General features: G+C 43.5%; 1 protein-coding gene across 1 annotated transcript; it reads left to right on the forward strand.

Annotated features, from left to right (window-relative positions):
* The first annotated feature begins 1829 nt into the window (after positions 1–1829).
* On the forward strand, positions 1830–10666 carry LOC140582161 (uncharacterized). Its single transcript, XM_072706190.1, has 2 exons — positions 1830–4182; positions 4774–10666. The coding sequence occupies exons 1-2, from the start codon at positions 3436–3438 to the stop codon at positions 5593–5595; spliced, it is 1569 nt and encodes a 522-aa protein (XP_072562291.1). The 5' UTR covers positions 1830–3435; the 3' UTR covers positions 5596–10666.
* Positions 10667–26858: the final 16192 nt, after the last annotated feature.

The raw sequence follows: 26858 nt of genomic DNA on the forward strand, positions 1-26858 counted from the left end.
ATTCATTGGTCACGTATTGTTAGATGGGTCATTGATGTTTATATTTACAGTTCAGCCGTCACTTTATTGTGGTATTTAAACCATATTGCTTTGCAGTTTGTAATATTTGCATCTGTGTGCGCGTTGCTTTTAGTGCCGGTGTTCTGACAAAACATCCTACCTATCGAGACGTGCTATCGAGCCTTTCTGCGCATGTGCAGTTCCACCGTCTTGGGATTAGGGTTAGGTTTTAGGGGTTAGGGTTAAGGTAAGAGTTTTAGGGGGTTTTGGGGGGTTAGGGTTAGGGCTATCGATTAGCACTACGGTAGGATGTTTTGATAAAGTAGGACGTTTTGTCAGAACACCGGACAGTAATCTTACACTTTCCCAATTGGTATTGCTGAATAGATGCCTTTTCTTTAGAAATCGTAATAAAATTGGGGTGTATATCAATCTTGTGTACCCATATTGCTTATCAAGGGGCTGTGATATATGTACAGCATTTTCTAAAAAAAAAAAAAAGTCACTCCAAAATAATAGTTAAGAACTTTTATTTGCACAACATAAACAATGTTTATGTTGTGCGGTTTGGCCCAAGATAAAACAATCGGTCGTCTGTCAGAAACAAATAAAATTTGCTTCATTTAGCACCACAAAACACAGCTGCCATAACTGACAGGAGTGTGTGGTAATTACACTGATACAATTGCAGTGGTAATTACACTGATAGAAATGACTAAGGAGCAAAAAGCAGGCTTAGTTTAAGTAACTTCACAGCACATCGAACTGGGAGTAGTACTGTACATAATGGTAACATTAAAGTAATGTCACCTTTGACTAAAATTGATGGCCATACCCTGTATTTTACGTCGCTCCTTCTGAAGCACATTAGGCATTAAAGGCCTATGCGAAATAAAATCTTTTAAAGTCGAAGGACTCCATCATTATCCGGTTAATTCTCTTTCCTCTCGCTGTCGACATTATCATAAAAAATCAACAGTGGATGAAATGTGACGCGATGCCATAAAAATAGCACGAATTCTTCCAGAAGTCGCAAGCGTGCGCATGCGTAGTAGCGGAAGTTACATTTTCGGTAGTGACACCCCTACCTATATCGCTCAATTAAGGCCGTTGCGAAATTCTTCTTCTTCTTGATTATTATAGGTAGCAATGTAAAAACAAATACTGCCATCTATTGTCTCGGAGTATGTTGACGGGTCCCGTACCGATCCATTATCTGGGATCTATTTGTTTTGACTTGCTGTATAGGGTAACCAATCAGATGTTACTCTCGGTTGACGACCCGCAGTGACCCGCCTACTGACTTTGATGGGTCACACTGACAGATAAAATTAATTCATGATGTGGTAAAAGTGCCAAAATTAAATAAATAGTGAAATAATTGTAAATGACACATGTAATTAATTAATAATGATTTTATTTCTAATGGTAGATATAATTCATGGCACATTTAATTAACGATATTTTTATTTCCCATTTTAAATAATTCATGACACATTTAAGTAATAATTTATCTTTATATTTCCCATTTTAAACAATTCATGACACATTTAATTAATTAATTATTGGTGTATTTATTTATTTAATTTTGGCACTCTTAGCCCTCCATAATTTTCTTTCCCACCTAGTGCCTTCTTTAGTTAAACCATATAGGCTAAATAACCTCATTTAGTCATTGGCAAGCACACAAGCGGCATTTCTGTGGTTTTTATTCTCTTGCCCTATTCATCACAATCGCGGTGGATGAAAAAAAAAATCTATTAAGTCAAAAACAGTACCGTGTCATTCTATGCAAATATATGTGACGCCTACAAATGGAGAGTCACAATTTGTTATGTATTATGTGTTTCTTTTGGGGTAAATTGACTATTTCAATGTATTTTCTTTGTGGGATTTGATGTGCTGCAGTTCCCCAATTCCACCACAAGAGGGAGTATCCTCGAAACTTAGCAGTAGTTGTGGTGAACAAAGCTGGGCTTCCGTCCCTCAGATAGAGGATAGCCCGCTGAGTGAACACAACAGATGACTTTTGTCTGTTCTTTCCTGTATGAAACAGGTTAGTATTGTGTTTGAATTCACCGCAAAGTGGATGAAATGACTTCTAATGTCTTTGGGAGATTGTAAGAGAAAAGTTAGAAATAGAAACGGTTTGTTGGGAACTTTATGGGGCACAGCGCTAAAGTTTATTTTGCCGTGGGGAGATAAGATGGCGGCCGTACTGATGAAGTTTTTGTTGTTTGTATATAGCTCCTGGATATTTCTATTTCACTTCATTCATGTGATTGTTCTTTAATTAATTCATTGTAAAGTGTTAATGAGATTAAAAGGTTACATGTTAAGCTGTGTTTGGTTAAAAAGACTGACTGTTGAAACAGTAATCACTTTAAGTGTTCAGGCAGTAATAAGAGAGAAGCTGTGCCAAGCTAGCTTAAAAGAAACAGAGTGGGCTGATTAAAGCAGCATGAGTAGAGTGTGTGTGAGTACACAGTAAGAGTTTATCCACTGATGGGAATGACCTATATGGGAATGTATGTGTGTTAAATGCAAGTGATAGTAGCAGTAAGTTAACTGTGGAGTATTGATGTGTATTGGATGTTATATGTTGCATGGTGGAGAGAAATAAAAAAAGCCCTCAGATAGAGGATAGCCCGCTGAGTGAACACAACAGATGACTTTTGTCTGTTCTTTCCTGTATGAAACAGGACACATATTCTGTATACAGGCGACTCATGTTTGAGGTCTGTAACAGAATTTTGGAGGCACCGCTGGGATCGGCGTCATAGACGAGGCGACGCTGATCCATTAATTCACGAATCCAAGGCAGACGTCACAGGGCCGGCACGGTGAAGCGGCGGGTGAGTGACTGAGGTGGCTACGGGACCACAGAGTGCGAGGGGTACCCCAGCTGGAGGAGTGCAGCACTGCTTGCTCAAGACAACTGGACTGTGAGACGTTGCTAGCAGAGGAAAAGAAAAAAAAAAAACAACAACATGGAGGACAGTGAAAGAAAAGGACTGGCGTGGCAGATAAAGAAAAGTCTTCACACGCTGACAGCAGAAGAACTCCTTCATGTCGTCAGAAACATCACAGAAGTACCTGGGCTGGATCCTGTAAGTGCCACCCAAGGGGATGAGGAGAGTTGTGTTGATTACATATGTAAATATTTGAGTTGTGAAACATTGCTTGAGCTAGAGGACCAGGGATTTTCCCATTTATTGTGCTTAGATGATATGATTACTAGGCTTATTGCTGGTCGTGTTACCACAGTCAGTCAGCCAGTCGTATCAGAGGGTGAGGGAGTTACACAGACATCAACCCTAAGTCCACTCACCACAGTAGTACAGCAGAGCAATGCAGAGGCTAAGTCAGCTAACACCCTTACTACTGAGCCTGTGGGTTCACAATTAACAGAGTATCAAATATTAATAACTAACTATGAAGCTTTGGGTTAGGGTTAGGGTAATCCAACAGACACCTACCAGTACTGCTACCCCACAGCCGCAGTTGAGGGCAGAAAGCCGAACCAATAGGTGCCATACAGCAGATTTAGCACACAGCAAACCTGATAACATGGTCTTCTTAAGAGATTTGTCATTTTTGCAGCACAGAGAGTTCAAGGTTCACGGGGGTCAGGTCGGGGACAATACATCCGATATCAGTTATCATGGACTGTGTAAGCAGATTGATGAAGGACTGATGGCAAAATATACAGAAAGCGAAATCATCCAGGGTGTCCTATGCATAATCAAACCAGGGCAGTTCAAGGACATGCTGATTAATAAGGATGACCTAACCCTCAGTGAACTTGGGAGCTTTCTGCACTCACATCTGAGTGAAAAGAGTGGAAGTGAGTTATTTCAGGAGTTGATGAGCACGAAGCAACATGAACATGAGAGTCCCCAACAGTTTCTTTACCGAATGATAGGACTGAAACAGAAAGTCATGTTTGCTTCAAGACAAGGTAACAAGGACATTGAATATGAGTTTCGTACCGTCCAGAATGTGTTTCTGCGCACTATTCATCAGGGTCTCCTCCCTAAGTACAGTGACATTCGTAATGAACTCAAGCCCCTGCTTGCTGACTACTCAGTATCAGATGAAGCACTGATAAGACAGGTGAATAAAGTATCCAGCGAGGAGAGCGAGCGACAGCGGAGACTTGGATATTCTGCTCGCCAAAAGGTAACCCATGCTCACAGTGCTCAACTTGAAACTGATAAAGACACCGTAAAACCATCAGACTCCAAAACAAAGTGTAGAAATAAAGAGATTGAAGAACTAAGTTCAAAGGTCGATGCTCTGACCAGAATGGTAGAAGCCCTCACAGCCGCGAAAACTGTAGAACAACCCTTTCGTTGTAGCCACCCTGAACCTAGAGACAGACAGAAGGCAAAGAGATACAGCTGTCCTAAGTGTGTTGAAAATGGCACAGATGCATGTAACCACTGCTTCATCTGTGGAGATGAGGGACATAGAGCAGCTGGATGTCTTAAAAGGTGGCGAGCAAAGAACTTAAGTCAACCCTCCGCTGATGTACATGCATTGAGCGATAGAGAGTGGCAGTGCACCACAAAGATAGGGCTACCACTAGGAACCCAGACTGATGTACAAACCCATTGTGTCACTTGTCCAGGAACTGACCAAGAGGCCGAAACACAGGTAAAAGTGGCGCGGTTAGTGGGGAGGAAATGTGAAATCAAGTGCTACATTAACAGTTATAAGGTAGACTGTTTAATGGACACCGGTGCTCAAGTGAGCCTTCTCGATCCTCAGTGGGTGAAGACATACCTCCCAGACCATGAGCTGCGGCCATTGGCTGAACTGATCGGGCAGAAGGATCTCAGTGTGCTGACTGCCAATGGTACTGTTTTGCCATATGAGGGTTGGGTGGGAGCGATGGTGAGCCTCCCAAATAGCAGTGATCCAAACATGGTGATACAAGTGCCCTTCCTGGTGAGTAGCGTGCCCTTGAACCGCCCCCTGATTGGTTTCAATGTGGTCGAGCGACTGATCTTGGGATCAGAAGATGATGTCGATCTCATCCCCACCCTTGTGAGCCTCATTCGCAGTGCGATGGGCCTACAAGAGGACAAAGCCACCGCACTAGTCAGCCTCATACAAACCAAATCCACCAATCAGGTTGACCTTAGTCAGGGTGTGCTGAAGGTTGGGTCACATGATGTGGTCATTCCAGCTGGCCAGGTCAGGTATGTTAAGTGTAGAATACCACCCACATTTAACACATCAAAGGCACTCGTGCTCTTTGAACCCAGTGATATTAACCCTCAGTTGCAACAGCTCGATGTGGGTAACAGCCTCATAGAGATTTGCCAAGCAAAAGTCCCCTATGTGCGAGTCCCCATCGGTAACCACATGAAACATGATGTGACTCTGCCCTGCAAAACCCCACTAGGGAGCATCGAATCGGTAGTCCGAGTGGTGCAAACTGGTGAGCTCGGCCCTGCCACGATAAGTGTCACTCCCAGAGCTGATGGTGATGATGGCCCCAGAGTTCAGCTGAACAAAGGTGGCAGGAGAGACGGGGTGGAACCATGGGACCCACCTGTTGACATTAGCCATTTAAACGAGGACTAGCAGGGAATGGTGAAGGAAATGTTGCGAGAGGAGTCAGGAGCATTTGCATGAGACGACAATGATATGGGGTGTATAAAGAATTTGGAAATGTCTATCACACTTAATGACAATACTCCCATTCAGAAATCCTATACCTCCATCCCCAAGCCCCTTTATAAGGAGGTAAAAGAATATATTGAAGACCTCTTGGCAAGAGGGTGGATTGTGAAGTCTAGATCCCCTTACTCAGCACCTGTCGTCTGCGTGCGTAAGAAAGATGGTACGCTCAGACTCTGTATCGATTACCGTCTCCTGAACCAGCGCACCATCCCAGACCGCCACCCTTTACCGAGAATCCAAGACCTCACAGACACCCTGGGCGGGTACAGTTGGTTTTCCATTCTTGACCAAGGGAAGGCGTACCACCAGGGGTTTATAGCAGAGGGGTCAAGCCACCTTACTGCATTCATTACCCCCTGGGGTCTTTATGAGTGGGTGCGTATTCCGTTTGGGCTGACAAACGCACCCGCTGCATTTCAACGCAGCATGGAAGAAATGCTCTCCCCCCTGCGAGACGAATGTTGCATCCCATATTTGGATGACATTCTGTGCTATGCTCGTACATTCGAGGAGCATGTGGATGGACTCAGGAAGGTCCTGAGAGCTCTGCAGGACCATGGGGTTAAACTCAGGCCCACAAAATGCGACCTGTTCAGGCGGGAGGTTCGATATGTAGGTCGTTTGGTCTCGGCCGAGGGCGTGCGCATCGATCCCAAGGACCTGGGGGCAGTGTATGCACTGACAAAGGAAAGACCCGTTACTGTCGGAGAAGTGAGGAGAATTGTTGGGTTTTTGAGCTATTATCGCTCATATATCCAAGATTTCTCAAGACTGGCGAAACCCATCTATGACCTGTTGCAGTCGAAAACTATCCCAGAGCAGTCCCAGGGGAGGGGTGGGGGACGGAAGGGAAAGGGCACCCAACTACCCTCCAAGACCCCAGTCTGCTGGACTGAGACACACCACGAGACACTGTGCAAGCTAATTGACATGTTGGTTAACCCCCCGGTTCTTGCTTATCCAGACTTCGAGCTACCATTCGTACTCCATACGGATGCCTCTGATAAAGGACTGGGAGCAGTCCTTTACCAGTACCAAGGCGGTAAGCTCCGAGTAATCGGATACGGCTCAAGGACCCTCACACCAGCCGAAAGAAATTACAAGCTTCACTCAGGAAAACTTGAATTTCTCGCTCTCAAGTGGGCCGTCTGCGATAAATTCAGGGATTACTTGTTCTACGCCCCACATTTCACCATCTTCACAGACAATAATCCCTTGACGTATATCATGCGGACTGCCAAGTTGAATGCTGTAGGCTTTCGGTGGGTAGGTGAACTGTCCGATTTCCGGTTTGACATACGCTACCGACCTGGCAAAGTAAATGTCGACGCAGACACCCTGTCTCGATGCCCACTCGACATTGACGCATTTGTCTCAAAGTGTACAGAAGAGCTGCCTAGAGAAACTGTCACTGCCACATGGGAAGGCTGTAAGGTGGACAAGGACGGAGACATTGCATGGGTTGCTGCCTTAGCCCTGTCACAAAGCACACAGGCTGAATTAAGCAGTGTGGAACCCATACAACCCATTGACCCTGCTGAGCTGCAAAAGGCCCAAAGGACAGATCCAGTGATTGGTGAGATCCTAAAAATGAAAGGTTCTAGTCAAATTCTCACAGATGACATGAAACGTGGTGCAGCAGGTACAGTCAGAAAAATGATGCATGAATGGACCAAGCTCCATGTTGAGGACGGAATTCTGTATCGTAAGACTGGAGAGAGACGTCAGTTAGTCCTACCTACCAGCCTTAAACCACTGGTACTCAGACACTTACACAACGACATGGGCCATGTCGGGACTGAAAGGGTCCTCAACTTGGCAAGGCAAAGATTTTACTGGCCATACATGAGGCGTGAAATTGAAGCTTATGTTACCAGACAGTGCCCATGTATAAAGCAAAAGAAGCCAGTCACTCACATAAGAGCCCCAATGTCCAGCATTAGCACAAGCTCACCGATGGAGCTTGTCTCCATTGACTATCTCCACCTGGAACCTAGCAGAGGAGGTTACCAATACATCCTGGTTGTTGTAGACCACTTTACTAGATATGCACAGGCTTATCCGACCTGCAACAAGTCAGGCAGAACAGCGGCGGAGAAGATTTTCAGTGACTATATCCCCAGATTCGGCTACCCTTCAAAACTGCACCACGATCAGGGGCGTGAGTTCGAGAACGAGCTCTTTCGGAATTTGCAACGAATGAGTGGGGTAGGACACTCACGCACAACTCCTTATCACCCCCAGGGCAACCCAGCGGAGCGATTTAACAGGACTGTGTTGCAGATGCTGCGGACCCTGGGTGAGAAGGAGAAGGAGAGGTGGAAAGAACATCTTCCCCAGATTGTACATGCGTACAATTGTACGCGCCATGAAGCAACTGGCTACTCACCATTTTTCCTGCTTTTCGGCCGACACCCACGGTTGCCCATTGATCTGTTGCTCAGGCTGACCACAGACAAGGAACCACAGACAGCAAGGAGTTATGCTGAAAAGTGGGCGGAGCGGATGACAGAGGCATACCGGATAGCCTCAGAGAACAACAGAAACTCAAGTGCACGGGGCAAGAAGTATTATGACAGGCACGCAAGAGGAGTGGTGTTACAACCCGGAGACCGGGTGCTGGTACGGAATCAGGGCGAAAGAGGTGGCCCTGGCAAACTGAGGGCATATTGGGAAAATTCTGTGTATGTCGTGCAAGAACAAATCCGAGATAGTCCAGTATACAAGGTCGTTTCAGAGAGAGATGGTAAGAAGTCACGTGTCCTGCATCGTAACCTGTTGCATCTTGTCAATGACTTACCTGTTGAGCTACCTGTTACAGGGGAGGAAACAAGGACAAACCTAAAGGAGACGAAAAGGAAAAAAACCGTAAGAGAGACGGAACTACAACTGTACAGTGGAACAAGTTCTGGCGAGGATGACAATTCCACTTACTATGAGTTACGATATAACCCGAGAACTGGAACCAGAAAGGATGTGACACCTACCAGTGAACCTACCTGTGTCCCAGGGAGGAATTCAGCTCCTACTGAATCCAGTCACAGAGCCGGAACTGGAAAACCTGCGAGCGAGAGAGAACTAAGGTATGCAGAGGGGACCCCTGTAAAACTGACAAGAGGACTGAGAGAAACTGAACAAAAGCGGCGTGAAGAACAAAACATGGAACTTGACAATTTCGGTGAAGAAGAGGAAGATGTGTGTGATGAGGAGTCAGGGGTCATTCACGCACCAGCCATGGAAAATGATAGCGAAACAGAGCAGCCTGTTTCGGGAGGGACTCATGCGGGACCAGGCCTGGCCCCTCATCCAGATGATCAGACACTCAGAAGGTCCACAAGAGATAGGCGACCAGCAACGATGTTCACCTATAACACTTTAGGCCAGCCGTCACTTCATGTCCAGCCATCTGTCAATAGTGCAGCAACTTATGAGGTGCCACACGTGACACTGTTGAACATGCAACCATACACCCAGACACTTTACCCTGCTCCAGTCGCACACCACATCCCATCACTCTACCTGTCACAACCATACATACAGCCAGTATTTAGTAACCCGCCTATGTATACTTGCTATGAAATCCAAGAGTGGCGAGAATAGCACTGAGAGTTGAATGATATTTAGTAAAGAAGTTAAATGGAGGTAAAATGTCAGGAGCCATTTTATTTTTTTTTGTGGGGGAGTGTGTGACGCCTACAAATGGAGAGTCACAATTTGTTATGTATTATGTGTTTCTTTTGGGGTAAATTGACTATTTCAATGTATTTTCTTTGTGGGATTTGATGTGCTGCAGTTCCCCAATTCCACCACAAGAGGGAGTATCCTCGAAACTTAGCAGTAGTTGTGGTGAACAAAGCTGGGCTTCCGTCCCTCAGATAGAGGATAGCCCGCTGAGTGAACACAACAGATGACTTTTGTCTGTTCTTTCCTGTATGAAACAGGTTAGTATTGTGTTTGAATTCACCGCAAAGTGGATGAAATGACTTCTAATGTCTTTGGGAGATTGTAAGAGAAAAGTTAGAAATAGAAACGGTTTGTTGGGAACTTTATGGGGCACAGCGCTAAAGTTTATTTTGCCGTGGGGAGATAAGATGGCGGCCGTACTGATGAAGTTTTTGTTGTTTGTATATAGCTCCTGGATATTTCTATTTCACTTCATTCATGTGATTTTGTTCTTTAATTAATTCATTGTAAAGTGTTAATGAGATTAAAAGGTTAAATGTTAAGCTGTGTTTGGTTAAAAAGACTGACTGTTGAAACAGTAATCACTTTAAGTGTTCAGGCAGTAATAAGAGAGAAGCTGTGCCAAGCTAGCTTAAAAGAAACAGAGTGGGCTGATTAAAGCAGCATGAGTAGAGTGTGTGTGAGTACACAGTAAGAGTTTATCCACTGATGGGAATGACCTATATGGGAATGTATGTGTGTTAAATGCAAGTGATAGTAGCAGTAAGTTAACTGTGGAGTATTGGGCCCAATCCCAATTCTACCCCTTACCCCTACACTTACCCCTACCCCTCCGTTTGGCGCGTTCACGTGTAGGGGTAGGGGTGTCTCAATTCTCTTTTGATTGGAGGGGTAGGGGTAAGGGGAAGGGCTAGATAGCCCTCGAAACGAAGATTTTTCGGGACCTCACTTCAAACGAAGGGCTAAGAGAAATTTACAACATGGCTGCCCACTCGAGCAAGCAGACCCATAAATGTTAAGTAATTTTTGCCATTAATAAGGATTTTTATGACATTTTTTCATTACATGTATATTACCATCAATCTTGTGTTTGTGTTTACGGTGATGTTCTGTAAAGAAACGTTTGAAAAAAAATCGCTAAAGTTTGCTTGCGGATAGCACTGATTGCACAATATTAGGAAATATATTTTTATGTCATATAACGTTACCCGGTAACTGACTGCATGTTGTAACGCGTTGTTTTGTTTTGCTTACGGCCATATGTGTACATGTAAATGAACGGTGCTTACACTATTCGTACTTATTGCAACATGACAACATTTTTGTAAATTATATTCTGTATAGGGACAGCTGAGGAAACCCGAAGGCTCATACGTTTTCGAGGTGAAAACGAACATCTGTTTTTAAAGTCCAAATACGGCGCAAAAAAACTTTGGGAGTGAGTAATCTTTACATGCTACGATGCTGACGGCGACATCTTGGAATTTGTGATAAACATCGGAGCATGTCCTCTGACGTAACGTTAGGAGGTAGTGACAATGGATGATGACGTATAACAGTGTAGTAGTGCTGTCCCATTTCTTAGGGGAAATTTTTTAACCCTACCCCTTTCCACTTCATTTCAAGGGGCAAGGGGAAGGGGTGAGGGGTAGGCAAAGGGGTAGAAAATAGAATTGGGATTGGGCCTTGATGTGTATTGGATGTTATATGTTGCATGGTGGAGAGAAATAAAAAAAGCCCTCAGATAGAGGATAGCCCGCTGAGTGAACACAACAGATGACTTTTGTCTGTTCTTTCCTGTATGAAACAGGACACATATTCTGTATACAGGCGACTCATGTTTGAGGTCTGTAACATATACATCCAGTACCATTGGTCGACAGTGGAGTGGGCGGTACCAGGAGCTGCAAAGAAAAGGGTATCACAACTGTCCTAACACCTTTCCGCATATATTAATCATCCAAGGGCAGGACTAGCAATCAAATGCACCCCCACCCCATTAAAATACATATCACTCTAGAGACATGTCCTGTACGTCTCCACGAAACTTTCTTTGACCAGATACCAACATATATAAAACCACAAATCAGTGGAAAACCACCAGGACCAACTTTAATCTTCAAGATCAGTCAGAACTGAGCCAACAACACTTAAACATAAGACAAGAAAAAGCTGGTCTTTTTTGGTCAGAGTCTTTCTCATTATGGTGGGTGAATCTGGGGTGGCTCTTCTGATCCTTATGACTTCTTGTGTGCATATTAAAATGGGGCTAATATGTGGAGCTGATGTCTTAACAGTCTAGGTTGTCAACTGAACAGTATATGAATTAATAAATATTAACACTGTAAAAACAAAACTTACTGCACACTGTAAAGTATTATAGGTAACACTGAATGCTGTGGGCCAATATAAACAGTATGCAGTGTTAATTTAACACTGGCACATTTGCTGTGTAATGTATTTTAGAACAATTTTACCCAGAGCAGCTATGGTCTGCTAGCGCAGTGCTATGCTAACTGATGCGAACTGTAACAAGTATTATCTTCGGGGAAGCATGGCAAGACAGCATGAGACAAGGGGTTTTCTAGTTGCATTTTACAAATGCAATACTACTTAGATACTGTATAGATCAGGGGTGCGCAAACTTTTTGACTCGTGGGCCGCAGAGGGTTCTAAAATTTGACAGAAGGGCCGGACCAGGAGCAGATGGATGGAGTGTTTTGGTAATTCACCTCATAAGAGAAAAAATAACATGGGATATGTAGAAAACGTGCTTTAATTTCAATAGAAAATTAACAAAAGCATCACAACAAAATATCTCTTCCAAGTCCCACAGTATTTCTTTATTGAAATGACTCTTAAAACACTGAAAATTCAATTGACAAAATACAGCTTTTTTAAAATTACTAACAGTTACCATTTTGAAGCATTTAAAGTTTTGATATCCTTCAGGACATTATCATCACTCTCCTCCTGAACATTTCAAAAATGGTTGGAGATGCAGATCATCGGAACAGTGACAGCATGCCAGTATGTGGCCATGTTATATATATCTGGTGCGCATTGTTTATATTGAGAAGGCAGTGCACCTGCACACCACTTATGTGCGCACCTTAACAGAAATGACATGTAACACGTAAATCCACGTAAATATGATTACACCTCCGGAAGAAGGCGCTTCAGTTCACCGAAGCTGAATACAGCGCTTTAATTGCTGAGGCTGGGTACTGTATCCAGCAGCCCGAGATTCGGGAGGACCCCGCAGCATGTGCACTCGCTGCTCATACGACGAAGGACGCCTTCCTGGCAGAGGAGGTTCGTTTAAACCTGCAGCAGCTTAGAAGCACGGCGGCAGAGGCAAGCCGGTGGCAGGTAGCCGCAAACAGCGGTTTGTCTTTAGACCCACCGACTGAACTGCCTGAGGGAATCCCAATTTCGGAAAAAAACGAGCCAGGCGTCACAGGTTGAGCTGTCAAAGAGGGAAAATGCTCAGTAATGATGCGTTCATATGGTGTCGGAATGATCGTAAAAATCACTTTCCCACTGGGGAAAAACAACTCAGCAAGACGGATCTTCCGACACCACTTCAATGCAGCATAAGACAGCGCCTCAACAAAGGTCAGTGTATCAGAGTGTCCCATCTATCGAGAAACGCCACAATTGCAGGGAAAGTAAAACATTAACAAGGTTTACCATTATAATTGATTCTAATTCGGGGGGCCGGATTAAAAAGCTTAACGGGCCGCATACGGCCCCCGGGCCGTAGTTTGCCCATCCCTGGTATAGATATTGTATATAGCATATAGTACTGTATATAGTATTGTGCTGTACAATATAGATGTATTGAAATTGATTGACTGTACTCATATTTAAACCCTGCTGATCATACAAACATATAATGCACACGATTATATTCCACTATTCAAATTGTTTTCTACTTGACTACTTTTGCAACATTTGCACAATTTCTGGATGTCTAAAATACCTATTGTATGCTTTCTGTGTTTAGAGTTGATATTTGTAATTTATTTATAAAAATTCTTGTACTCAAGCGACAGGGTCCATGTGTTCTGTGTGGCTCAGTGGGCTAAGCCTGTGTGCCAGTAATCGCAAGATCAACAGTTCAAATCCAGCCTCAGCATGTCTGTGGGTCCTTGAGCAAGGCCCCTAACCCCCAGCTTCCTGGGCACAGCCATGAGTGGCTGCCCTTCATGGGCAACTTACTTACAAAGAGCAAGTTGAGGGAGACATAAAAGGCAATTTCCCCATGGGGACTTGCAGTCAAGTATAAGAACATTGTTTAACAGTTTTAAGTTACATTTTCATGTTGAGTTAACTTAAATATATAAGTACACTTAAAAAAAGTGAACAAGTGAATTTTGGGAGATATAAAAAAAAATAAGTTAATTGATCTCAAAATGTATAAACAGGGTAACTTGGGTATTTTAAGTAAGAACAAATTATTTTGTATGAGTACAACAAACTCAAAACTAGATATTTTCTGCTTACTTAAAATTGGAAATTTCATAACTTAAAAAATTTGAGTCATACCTCAAATATTTTGAGTTTTGCCAACTTATTCGGGATTACAGTGTACATAGTTTAGCTCACATAGTCCAATTTTATGGTGCATGTGTTAAGTGTTTGGAAAAAGTGGACATGGTATTGATACACGCGTCAAAATGATTGGAAAAAAGTGTAATACATTTAACCCAAGTGTGTTTTATGGCTTCACTGTGAGGCTTGACTGTATTTTCCTCCTCAATGATTAGTTTAATCTAGCTGGTGAAGCTGAAGGCAGAGAGGGAAATTAGTTTAGTCATGGCTTCAGTAGTTACCCTGACAAACGATTCTGTACAATCAGGGATGGAGCTGCTGGTTGGGCTGGTCATCGCCTGCTTTTTCTGACTGATGTAGGTCTGAATGTAAAGTTTCAAACTGCTTAATATGTATTAATCTGTTTTATAATGTTCACACAAAAAGAGCTTTTAATGTGTGTTGCACCTTACATCTCCTACTGTACAATGTGCTTCTGCATTTGATTCCTCCTTGACTGGGGGGTAAAGAGAAATAACTAGCAAGAGAGACAGAGAAACTTTTTGGAGGTGCTATAGTCCAAAGTTGAACTGATTGTCCAAAGCCTTTTGGTTGTCAAATGTAAAAAAAGTTCATCTAAATCACCTATTACTCACTGTAATCCTTTCTATACCCACCTCTGTATGACTTCACAGAGCATCACTGCCAACAAAATAAGAGGGTTACAGTTCACGTAGGTGAAAAAAATTCATGTAAAATTTGCCAATCCAGGTTTTCAGCACCATGGACAGCAGCCTACTGTTGCTTAAAGGGCATTATTATGCTCACTTTCAGTTTATAATTTTATATCTATGATCAACTAGAATAGAGTATGCATGCTTCAGTGTTCGAAAAGCACATATTGTTTTCTCATAATGCACATGTCTATTCACCCTCTGTCTAATCCCACCCCCAATGAGTCCAGTGTGGTTTGATTGGTCGGTTTACCCTTCATTCCCCTGTCTTTCAGTCTGCAGACAGATCCTTGCAGGTAGGCAGACAATAAGGATTGTGTTATGAGGTGACCTCATCATGTCACGGAAGTAAGGGCTGGAATTCCAATGAGGTGTTTTAGGCAGATGAGAGATGAGTGGTTTCTGTGCTGAGAGTTACTCCCTTTGCTATGTACTTTGCATCTAAAGACTTTGCAGACCGTTTACATGCAGTTGAAGCCATGTAACACACTAATAGAAAGGGAAAAGCATAATAGGTCCCATTTACTGAGTGTTATAGCAATATGCAATACATTATTTTATATATAAATTTCTTTTGACGTTGACCAGAAGGTATGTGATACCCCCCCCCCCCTTATCAGATAAGTAAGAGCTGCTGTCAGCTGAGACTAGCTGGTGTGATTCATTTCAATTCAATATTACTTGTGTCGCGCATTTTCACAACATTACATTGTCTCAAAGCACTTTACCTTATCCCTGCCCAAAGCCCACAGAGAGCAAGCCAGTGGCAAGGAAAAACTCCCTAGAAGGAAGAAACCTTGGGAGGAAGCAGAATGAAAGGGGAAGCCCATCCTGCAAGTGCTGGCAGAGGAAGTGATATGAGCAAAATGGCAAAGTTCCAATTCACACTGTCCATATTTTAAGATTAAAATGAGTAAAAAGTGGGCGGTCCTGATTTCGTGTCCTACATCACACTACAAGCACTGGCTGTACAGGTTCCCAGGAGACAATCCAACACTGCAGATAAACCTCCCTGTTTAACTGACTGCCATGGTACTGTATGACTACACAGATTGAGCAGGGCCGCATGAGAGAGGTCTCACTGCAGTTACCGTAACCATTTATTTTACAACTCATCTCGTCTCATTCTGCTTCATAAAGGTCACACCCCACTCCCAACTTCCTCTGACGCAAGGAGATTCATGCACAAATGGCTACAGCATAAACTGAAACAATAATGATATATAAAAAGGCATTTCATACAAACACAGCATAACAAACTACATGTCACTGCAGGGCTTTAGAGAATAGCTACTTCAATAATTGCATAGTGATATTGAAGAAGAACATGTCATCGACTATGCCCACTAATCATGGCAGCCTTAATGCATATATCAATAAAAGTTTTTACATTTTTAATACGTATTGTCTCTGTTTACGTGATAACGAAGACCTAAATATATATTTGCTTTAAATATGTGACTCATGTCAGAGAAAATATAAGTAAACCATGAGGACAGAAAAGTCACTGAATAACAGGAATGACCGACATATACTGCCAAACACCGTACTCATAGTACAGACAAAGTAAACGTAGGGCACTATGTATGTCATGCCCAGATCGTCCGCTCCCCTTATGTGCCACGCCCCCTCATTAACCCCATGTGGAATCCCCGTGTTTATCAGCTGTTTCTGGTTACTGTCATTAGTCCATTGTATTTAGTCCGCGTTTCCGTTTGTTTCCCCAGTCCGGTCATTGATGTAATGTCATATCGTTGCGTGCTTCGTGACCCCAGCCTGTACTGGCCGGATGCCGACTGGCCAGACACGCAGAACAGACACAGGGACAACAACGCAGACAACCACCGACAAACCACGGGGAAAGCGGACAGACAGACCCGAAAGCGAGATACAGAGGGAACGTAAACCCCGTATTCCTGATCCCTGGATTCCTGCTGGTTTGTCTGCGCTCCAGGCACCCAAGGCCATAACATGTAGGGTAGGTTGTAAATTTGTTTGCACTTTGCAGCTTACCTTGTGTTGACTCATTGTAGTACGGTCCCCATGACGGTGGTGGAAATAAAAGGGGCTATCAGGGGGCATGGATTTTGTGGCAGTTTCTATATTGGCGTTGCTGGTGGAGGTTGCTGCATTTCTGGGTTTGGATTCTGCAATGGCTTGAATGTCCTGTGTATTAAGGTGAACACGCGGACGATTACATCGTCCACACAGCATTGAACTAATAAGACTTGTTCACTGTCGTCCTGTTACTGTAATATTCTGGGAAGTTGTGATTGTTCAACTCCACTGCGCACAGTTAGGAGCAACTCCACCTAGCAGACATACGTACAAGGTGATTGAGGTATGGAATGATTCTGTCCCTGTATGGACTAATCACCCTCAAATTCTATTGTGTCCATGATTCACCCATATCATTGTGCCAAGGTTGAGCAGCACAACATGTTTTTCCAAGCCTCAGATCACAAGACTCACGGATAGTGAAGATAGCCGAGAAGATCATTAGAGTCTCTCTCCCCTCCGTCATGGACATTCACATCATACGCTCCATCTGCAAAGCCACCAACTTTGTGGATGACCCCACCCACCCCTCACATTATCTTTTCACACTCCTAGCGTCTGGAAAAGCATTCAGGCCTTCAACCCAGACTCAGAAACATGGCATCAGACTACTGAACTCTCAGAGACTGATCTGATACCACACACAACACACACACACACACACACAGGTTTGTAATTATATCTTTGTGGGGACTCTCCATTCATTTCTATGGAGAAAACTGTAATCCCAACATGACATACCACACACACACACACACAAACAGAGAGAAAGAGAGAGAGAGAGATTAGGTATCTGAATATTTGTGGGGATTCTCCATTCATTTGTATGGGCATAACCCCAATCCTAACTATGGCAACCTTAATCCTTAATCCCTACAGTAGTAACCAAGAAGTAACAGTAAGTAAGCAAACAAAATACAAGACTTTGACAATTCCTTTGATTGCATTCACAGAATTCTATAAAATTGAGTTTTTTCATTTGGGCACCAAAAACATGTCCCTACAAAGTCAAAATAACATGTTTTTATAACACTGTGGGGACATTTGGTCCCCACAACATAATATATACATTACCACCCACCCAAACACACATACACAGACTGGCTTACAGTACCTATATCCTCTATAGATTCCTAAATGAAATATCTGCAAAGCAGTTATTATGGCATGGCCTTAGGTTTGAACATTTGAACATGCAGTTTTTAAGGACACTGCACTAATTCTAAAGGAAACACTGCACTAATTGTAAAATGGTTTTAAATGAACTTTATTTAACATAAAATAAAATAGAAATCAAACCAAAATTTGGTCTCTCAAAAAACTTGTATATGACATATCTTCGAAATTAAAAACACCAGGATACAGAATTTGAATAACAAGAACTATAGTCTTCTTTCTCAAAAGCGTAAACAACTATCTGAAGACCTACTAGTTCCTGAATTGTAGATGTTGCCTATGAAATTCGTTGAGAGTTGACGTCGCCCTACCAATGTTGCTAAAATGCTAATTGCGTCAACCAGCTATGGAAATACAGCGGCGGTACACCCCCAATACAGCGGTATTACGCATTACCGTAATGCTGCCTAGCAAAAACATAATGTCATAAGAAAATTACAGACAGACTTTATAGACAGAGCTGCGTGGTTACCTATTGACAAGTAGATACATGATTTGGGGGCTTGAAAGGCGGATAGATATCCAATCACGCCCAGCTACAGTAAGCACAATCTAAAGAGACTACTTCTGATTGGACCAGCTTCAAATTTGTCCCTCCCTGACAATTAATTCTTGTTTTCATTCGTTGAACATAATGTCAGTACATCGCTTCATACTTTTCGACCAATTAGATATCTCGGTGGTTTCCATAGAAACAAAATCATTGCAGGTTAAACACAAACATTCTGACAGAGAGATGGCGCAGAGGTGAGCAGCATCTCTTCGTATGTTTCTTGCTATTTTTTCAGATTATGTTTTGTTAGCATATTTAATTTTATATTTGATTTTATGTCCTGAAATTGTACATGCAAATATTGCGGCACAATATCGTTGAAATATATTTATAATTAATAGTTTAAACTGTAGATGCTGTGGCCATTATTCTTAATATGATTGTTTATATTTAAATGGTAAGAGAAAATATTTGTGTTAAACTTAAAAACAATAAGACTTATGGCTGATATGATTGGTTATACTCATCCGGCCTGTGATAATGCATTTCCTCTGAAGATGATATTCTGAAAAGATCGCCTATACGTTTACTTTTTAAATGTCCCATGTTCCTGAAGTAAGATTAACCTTTTGCTAGGTTCGGTAACATGGCGATGTTATAGCGTATCGAAGACTTAAGAAAAAGAAGAAGGTCAGGAAGAATAGGAGCACTCAGGGGATAGGTGAGGTAAAGGGTGCGATTAGTGGGGAAAAGATGGAGGTGGCAGAGAGGGAGAAACATGTGGGGGTGACCTCCAGTGTACAGGTGGAGGCCGCAGACCTGAATGTAGGCATTAATAAAATGCAAAATGGAAGCAAGGGGAAGCAAGGTGAGGTGGAGGTGAATGTGAAGGTGGTTAAGGTGGAGGGGGGGGAAATTTACCTGAAGGCAGAGGATATGAAAGGAAATGTGAAGGTGGAGGCTGTGCAAGTCCAAGTGTGTGAGTTTGGGCTTGCAGAAGTAAAATCTGGGGATGTAAATGTTGAGATTGTGGGGGTAGAAGTAGGGGAGGTAATTATTGAGGGTGTGGGCATGGTGAGTGATGTAACCATGTTGGAAATAATAGTAAGTGATGTACTAGTTGAGATTATAAATAGAGAAGGAGGTCAGGAGGAGACTGGCGGTGTAGAGATAGATGTGGGTCAGGTAGAGATAGAAGAAGTAGAAGTGGTGGGAAATTAATATTAAAGTTGAGCTTGTACAGCTCTTTATATAGAGAAGAGCTAAAATATGAAGAAGATGAAGTTGTGGTTCTGCTGCTGCTGTTTGGGGAACATTAAATAATTGAAAGAGTATCACAGATAATGAATTAAGTGTGATAAATTTTGAGATGTATATGTGGAATGTTTCATAATAATGTTTAACGTTTATTAAGAGAATAATGTATATTTCTAAGTAGATTTGTAAACTGCTCTTTAAAGTATTATTTTTCAGAATTCCAGAATTACTAAAATCTCCAGGTAAGTTAATTTGATTTCATTGTTTAAACTGCACACACATAAAGATGATTAGCCCTGTTATGTATTTGTGTTTTATTTATTGTTTATTTATTAAGCACCGTATCCCTCATTAAGGGCATGTTGTACAGATCACCTGTGTTCCCATAAACTTTAACTTGTCTTGCAGTCTTGTTCCCCCCACACCCTCTGCTTGTTCCCTTCCTCTGTTTCTGTCTTCACTCCAGGTCCAAGACGTCTCCAGCCCACTGTCCTTGGGAAAAGCCACCATCCGTGGCCACTGCTCCAGCTTCTCTGGGCCCTCCTGCCCTGCAGTCCCCTTCAGCTGTCCACCCTGTGTTGGTCTGTGTGTCAGTTGTGCCCTGCGTTCCCTGTCTTTTCTGGTTTCTTGCCCGTGTTTGGTTCCTGTTAGTGCGGTGCCCCTGTCTGAGCATCATGTTTGCCCTACTGTGTACCCAGTGTGTCTCTATGGTGTTCTGTTGTGTTCTCGTCCTGGTCCTAGTTCTCTCTTACCCGATCGTGATCCGTTTCCTTACTCCTGTGTGGTCTTGTCCTGTCGGGTCTGCAGTCCATATAGTTCCTTGCCCCGCTTGTGTCCTCTGTATGGTTAACGGCCTGTCTTGTCTTCCCCAGCTCCTGTAACCCACACGAAATGTTTCTTGTCCCGTGTTATCACTCGTCTGTGGACCTCTCCTGGTGTGTGATGTACGTTCTATCATCCTGGTTGTCCCTAGTCTGGCCCCAGTTCTCCTAGTGGTGTCCCGTCTTGCCCCCAGAGTGCCCTGTCCTGGTGTTGCCCCTGCCTACCCTTGTCTGTCTCGTCCCCTAGTGGTGTTCGGTGTCTGCGCCCTTGTCCCGCAGCAGTGCCCATCTGGTGTCTTGTCCTGCCCTCTTCCACTCTGTCTCCCATCTTAGTGTACGTATAGCCTGCTGTCTTCCCCGCTGTCCCATCTGCTCCCTCACATGCCCTGTAAAAAGTGTCCTTCAGTCCTGCGATCCTCAGTCCAGTCATTGATGTTGCTGCCTGCATGTGCTCCCCAGTGTGTCCTGTGTCTAGTGTTCTTGCCTGATCCTCCCTACCCTGTTTGGACCCCTTGTGGTCTGTTTCCTTTGCCCTTCCTGTAGTGTAGTTTTCTTTAATAAAGCCCCTTTTGGTTTTCCTCCATGCCTGTCTTCGCCTCTGTCCTTGCCCTCGACGTGACACCATTACAGTGTGACCAGGTAAATGCTGCTGAAGGCTTACCTCAGTTTATCATTATTCCCTTCGTCTTGAAAGAGAACAGCAGCAAAAAGTGGGAAAATGATTAAAAAGTAAAGAACACTGTTCTTCTTAAGGTCAAGTCATTTTTGGAACTGAAATTAGAATAATGAAATATATTCAACAGAATGGTTGTCCATCCATCCATCTTCTGAAACCACTTAATCCCAACCAGGGTCATAGGGAGCCTATCCCAGGAACAATGAGCACAGACAGGGACCAACCCTGGGCAGTCGCCCACACACTACAGGGCCAATTTAGACTAATCAATTAACCTATCCTGCACATTTTTTGACCGTGGGAGGAAATTGGAGCCCCCAGTGAAAACCCACACAAACAGCGTGCAAACTCTACACAGATAGGACCCAGGACCAAACCCAGGACCTGCTTGCTGTGAGGCAGCAGCACTAACCACCGCGCCACCCTGTTGAAATGGTCGTTTGTAAAATAATACATTCAGGTTCTGTTATTGTAGATCTGGAACGTGGTGTTAAAATGTAGTGGTGAACTTAAGACTCCCCATTCAGTATCGCTGTTTTCCTAATGATAGACACAACAATTAATATTAAATATTTTATATAAGGACTGCAGGGCATCGTCCAAGCAGCAGAGAAGCTCATTGGCTGCAGCCTCAACCTCAGTGATTCACTACCTGCCCCAAGAACAAAAAGGCGACCTGGCGAGATCATCGCCGACCCCTCCCACCTCGGCCATAAACTCTTCCAAATTCTGGGCACTTCACTCTATATTTGAATTTATTTTATTATTACATATTTTTTTGCTTCTTTAAAACTAATCCTCTGCTTATTCCCTTAAGACTTTGTTTTAATATTTATTAGGATAGAATATACCATGTCAAATTCAGTGTATACAGGCCTACTTGGCTCAAGAATGATTGACTGAAGTCAACTTCCAAAAATTATAGTGAATTGCATTATTTGCTTTAGGTTTAAAAAAGTTTAGCTTTTTTAACATTTTGTAACTTTTGTTGAAAAAGACATACTTTCCATATACATATACTCATATTTTCTGTGTCTGTGTCGGAGAGAGTGATCAGCCCCCCCCGGCCGCTGGCCCACAGAGTATGAGACACGCGCTGTTTTACATGCAAGGGTGCACACCGCAGTGTAGCTACAAGGGTGTGGCACCACGAGAGGGTTTATTTATACTTTAAGGTGATCAGGTTACATTGTGGGTGTGAACAACATTTCGAGTGGGATAGAATGGGATGTGGAAGTGGGAGTGGAAATAGGAACAACAGAACGTACAGCAGAGGTGGGCTCGTCTGCTGCACGTGATAGAAAATTACTGTTAAGCACTTTCACAGTTGCCATATAAAACAAGTTATACATTCATAAGAATACAAATGAGTGATAATATATACACAATCTCAACCCAACAGTCTGCCTTCACCGGACGTGAATTTTCGTTTTACAAGATGATTAGGGAACACTTATTATAAAAGAAGTGCTGTCTGATTGGCCAGTGAACGTGAAAAACATCCCCGGACACGTCCTCTTTTTCATCTCACCAAATATGGTACCCTACCCATACCATTATCCTTCGTCCACCAAACTTTACAGGTGACACAATGCAATCAGGCAGGTAACGTTCTCATGGCATCTGCCAAACCCAGACTTGTCCATCTGACTGCCAGACAGAGAAGCACGATTTGGTCACTCCGCAGAACACATTTCCACTGCTCCAGAGCCCAGTGGTGGTGTGCTTTATGCCACACCATCCGATGCTTGGCATCGTGTCTGGTGATGTGAAGCTTGCAAGGCCATGGAAGCCCATTCCAAGAATCTCCCAGTACACAGTTTTTGTGCAGGAGTTAATGCCAGAGAAAGTTATTGAGTCGACAAACCATTAGCAATTTGTATGCACTATGCACCTTAGCACTCTGTTACTTCACGTGGTCTGACACTTTGTCGCTGGGATTCTGTTCCTAAACACTTTCACTTTGCAATAATACCACGTACAGTTGGCTGTGGAATATATAGCAGGAAAGGAATTTCACAAACTGACATTTTGCAAAGGTGGTATCCAATGACAATACCAGGCTAGAATTCACTGAGATCTTCAGAACGACCCATTCTTTCACAAATGATTGTAAACCCAACTGCATGGCTAGGTGCTTGATTTTATACACTTTTGGCAATGGGTCTGAATGAAACACCTGAAGCCTTATATCATGCTCAGGCATTATATAAGGCAACCGGGCCAAGTGTGAGTACACCCTAATACTGACCATTTGCCAGACTGAGCTCTACCGGGGAGGGTCCTGGTGCAGCTACTGGAAGAGGTGGTGCAACTCTACTCACCTCAGCCACCTGACAGACAACCTCAGTGCCTCAATACCTACACTGGAAGAGTAGTGTGCAAGGGAACAGCAGGACATGAGATACAGACACCATCACGAAGGGCTACAGAGCCAAAGACTCCACTCACTCACAGAGACAGTCGCTTGTGATGTAACCCAGGGGTTCTTGACGAAGCATTTGTGTTAATTGTGATTATAGCATTATGTGATGTTTCCTCTGTTTATGTTAAAGTTCAGTGGTCAGTTTAACAGATAAACCACACACAGTTCCTTAATAACTATATTTTATTCTTCAAAACAAATATAAAAATAATTATGCAATAAAAAGTATTCTGTGAGCTCGCTGGAAAACAGTTTGGCTACACATTAGTTCACATCAAAGTATATGATGCTTCTGTAATCAGTTATGGCCAACAAGCAACATCTTATGCATGATTTAAAGTGGTCAAAACAGCAAACTGGGATGTGTTGATGCTGGGTGATACTGGCAATTTAATCAGTCTCATATCCCACCAAATCCCATCAGATAAGTAGTTCAAAAATGAACATAAATATACCTGAAGGCTGTGGGGCTTCTTTGGATAGTATGCTGGCTTCTGTCCTACCCGAATGAACACAAAACAGCGATTGGTTTAATAAAAAAGCATTTATTTGCTTAACAGAAACTGCAACAAACAATGGATAATCTTGATGGGGGTGTGAAGCAGGTAGGAAATGGCAGATGTGATACGCGAGTATGTGAAGTACGTGATGTGTGTGAGTGTGTGGCGTACGTGTGCACATGCCCGTGGCAGAGTCCGTGTGCGTGGAAGGACGGCACTGATAAACAGAAACGCACAGTGGAATGCAGCGGGGAATTTAAATCCATGCAGGTATTCCACTATTCTGTAGAATTTATGGAATAAAGAAATATATGTAGTTACCAATGTAAAACAGACATGCATACATACAGTACAGGAACTATACATAACAATGTACTGTAAACTATAGATATGGGTATGGAATCGGAATGTGCAGTGCAAAGTGGCTGCTGCTTATCAGTCCAGAAAACTTACATAACCTATACATGACAATATACATGCATATGAGGACCGTAGGGAAGAAGAAACTGCAGCATGAAGTGACTGGTGCTTATCAGTCCAGTATAAAAAGCAGGTGCAACTGCATGTAAGGTGCAGAGTGCAGTGAGCTGGGTGACCATTACCATAGTGCCTGGGGTGGGGGCACAGCTGGCAGAGGGTGGCAGTAGTTGATCCTTCTGTTGGCCTGAGGGTACAGACTGTTCCGGAGTCGGGATGTTCTGGTATTAACACTCCAGTACCATAGGTGGAAATTAGCGGGAGAACATTTCAAACTGGATTTAAGGAAGCACTTCTTTACACAGCGTGTAGTCAGAGTATGGAATAGTCTTCCTGATAACGTAGTGCAAGCTGAATCCTTGGGTTCCTTTAAATCAGAGCTAGATAAGATTTTAACAACTCTGAGCTATTAGTTAAGTTCTCCCCAAGCGAGCTCGATGGGCCGAATGGCCTCCTCTCGTTTGTATAGTTCTTATGTTCTTATGTTATCTGCCTGGTGTCATGAGACTGACGATTTGTTGGGTGAGGGGTAGGCAGTGTAGACTACAGACAGTGTAGGCTTTGGTGAGCCTCCTTAACCAGCCACTCCATGGTCTTTAACCAGTTTAGATCCTAAAACCAGTTGAAACAAGCAAAGCACATAGGCACAGAAACACAAAGTAAGATGGCTGAACAAAGCCAAGGCGGAGAGGGAGGGAGCAAGATGCATAGGAAGCCTCACACTGCATTGCTTGATATGATGAAGGGCAGCCCTGCCCCCTGTTGGTGGGATGGCAACAGCTGTTCAGTGTTTTAATTAAATTTTGCATCATTTTCATTCCAGTGCTGTAAATGCTAGGAAACATGGATGGGTGATATGTAGCTTAATTAATTAAAGTAAGTTAATTCATGTCAAAAGTAAGAAAGCTGAATTTTACACCACTGCATATAGTTAATTAAGTTTAACCTTTTGCATGACTGGATAGGCCAGCTTTACAAATACCAAACTAAACTTCACTAAGATGATTTCGGTCCAACTCGCAATATGCAAGGCTCATTTCAGCAGCATAGACACATGGTTCGAATTACGGGGGGAACTGGGGGGTACAGTAACCCCCGTCAAGACCCAGACCCCCCCAAAGAGACAAAAATAGCAGTTTGGGGGGTCTTAAAACTTTTCTTTTGCTGTAAAGAAAAAAAACAAAAGCTAACTTCACCTTGTAGGAAAATTTCTATGTAAAACAATTTCAGACACCGCTAATGTGGACCGTACCATTTTAACCACCTCGGCGCTAGAAACAGCTTAGCCAGTCGGTTGTGCCAGAATTGTGGGAACCCTGAGCCAGGACGCACCGGACCCGCGCAGCGCGCCCTGAAGACGCTCCTGCCACTCACCGGCCGTCAAGAGCTCCCTGCTCGTCAGTGAGGAGAATCCGCAGCGGGCGGGGGCTGCTCTGTTGGAGCGGGAGGAGACGTGCTGCAGCTGGGAGGCCCGGCTGGCTGCAGAGCGCCGCGGACTTGACAAGCAGCAGGAGCGGGACCATCGTGACCGTGAGCGGCTGCTGAAACCTGCGGAGGAGCAGGAGTTGGAGCAGCTCAGCGGTGAGTTGACCAGCTGGGAGAAGTAGCGCGACCGCCAGGGGTGGCTAGCCGAGGCAGCGGAGGCGGCATTACGGGGCTAGGAGGAGGCCGCACTGCCGGAAGTCTCCAGCAGCCCCATGCGCTGTGTGTCCCCGGAGAAGGGAGCCTGGCTGTGGGAGTCGCTGGGCATGGTCACCCCTGGAAGCTGTGCTGGGAAGAAGGTCCAGCGCCGGTGTTCTGGGCAATTCAGTTTCCCCTGTCGCGCGCTGATTAGTACACGGTTTCGCTGTTGTTTTCATGCCTTTTTACGAAGCTCTTGAGGTAATCAAGCCATATATTTTAAAACATCACATGTTTTTTGTTTTTACAGATAATAAATGAAAGTATTTAATTCGCTGGATAGAGATATTTCTTGATGAAAACGGTATAGTATTGCTTATAAGACTATATTATGCGTGACGATCTACTGTATTCGTATGTAATAATGTACCTGAGTGATTTTCAGACATCTCACATACATATTTGCCTAAATATTAGGAGAAACATTATTTCCTGACATCCAGGATATTGTTAAAACAGGTATACAGAAACTCTGGGCCTCGGTACTAATAACAATACAGTATTCACATGTAATAATGTACCCGAGTGATTTTCAGACATTTCACATACCTCTTTGCTTTAATATTAGGGGAAACATTATTTCCTGATAGACAGGGGAAACCGAATTGCCCGGAACACCTGTACGTCTGAGGAGGGGGCAGTGTAGC

Source organism: Paramormyrops kingsleyae, chromosome 24 (genome assembly GCF_048594095.1).
Source record: "Paramormyrops kingsleyae isolate MSU_618 chromosome 24, PKINGS_0.4, whole genome shotgun sequence".
Lineage (NCBI taxonomy): Eukaryota > Metazoa > Chordata > Actinopteri > Osteoglossiformes > Mormyridae > Paramormyrops > Paramormyrops kingsleyae.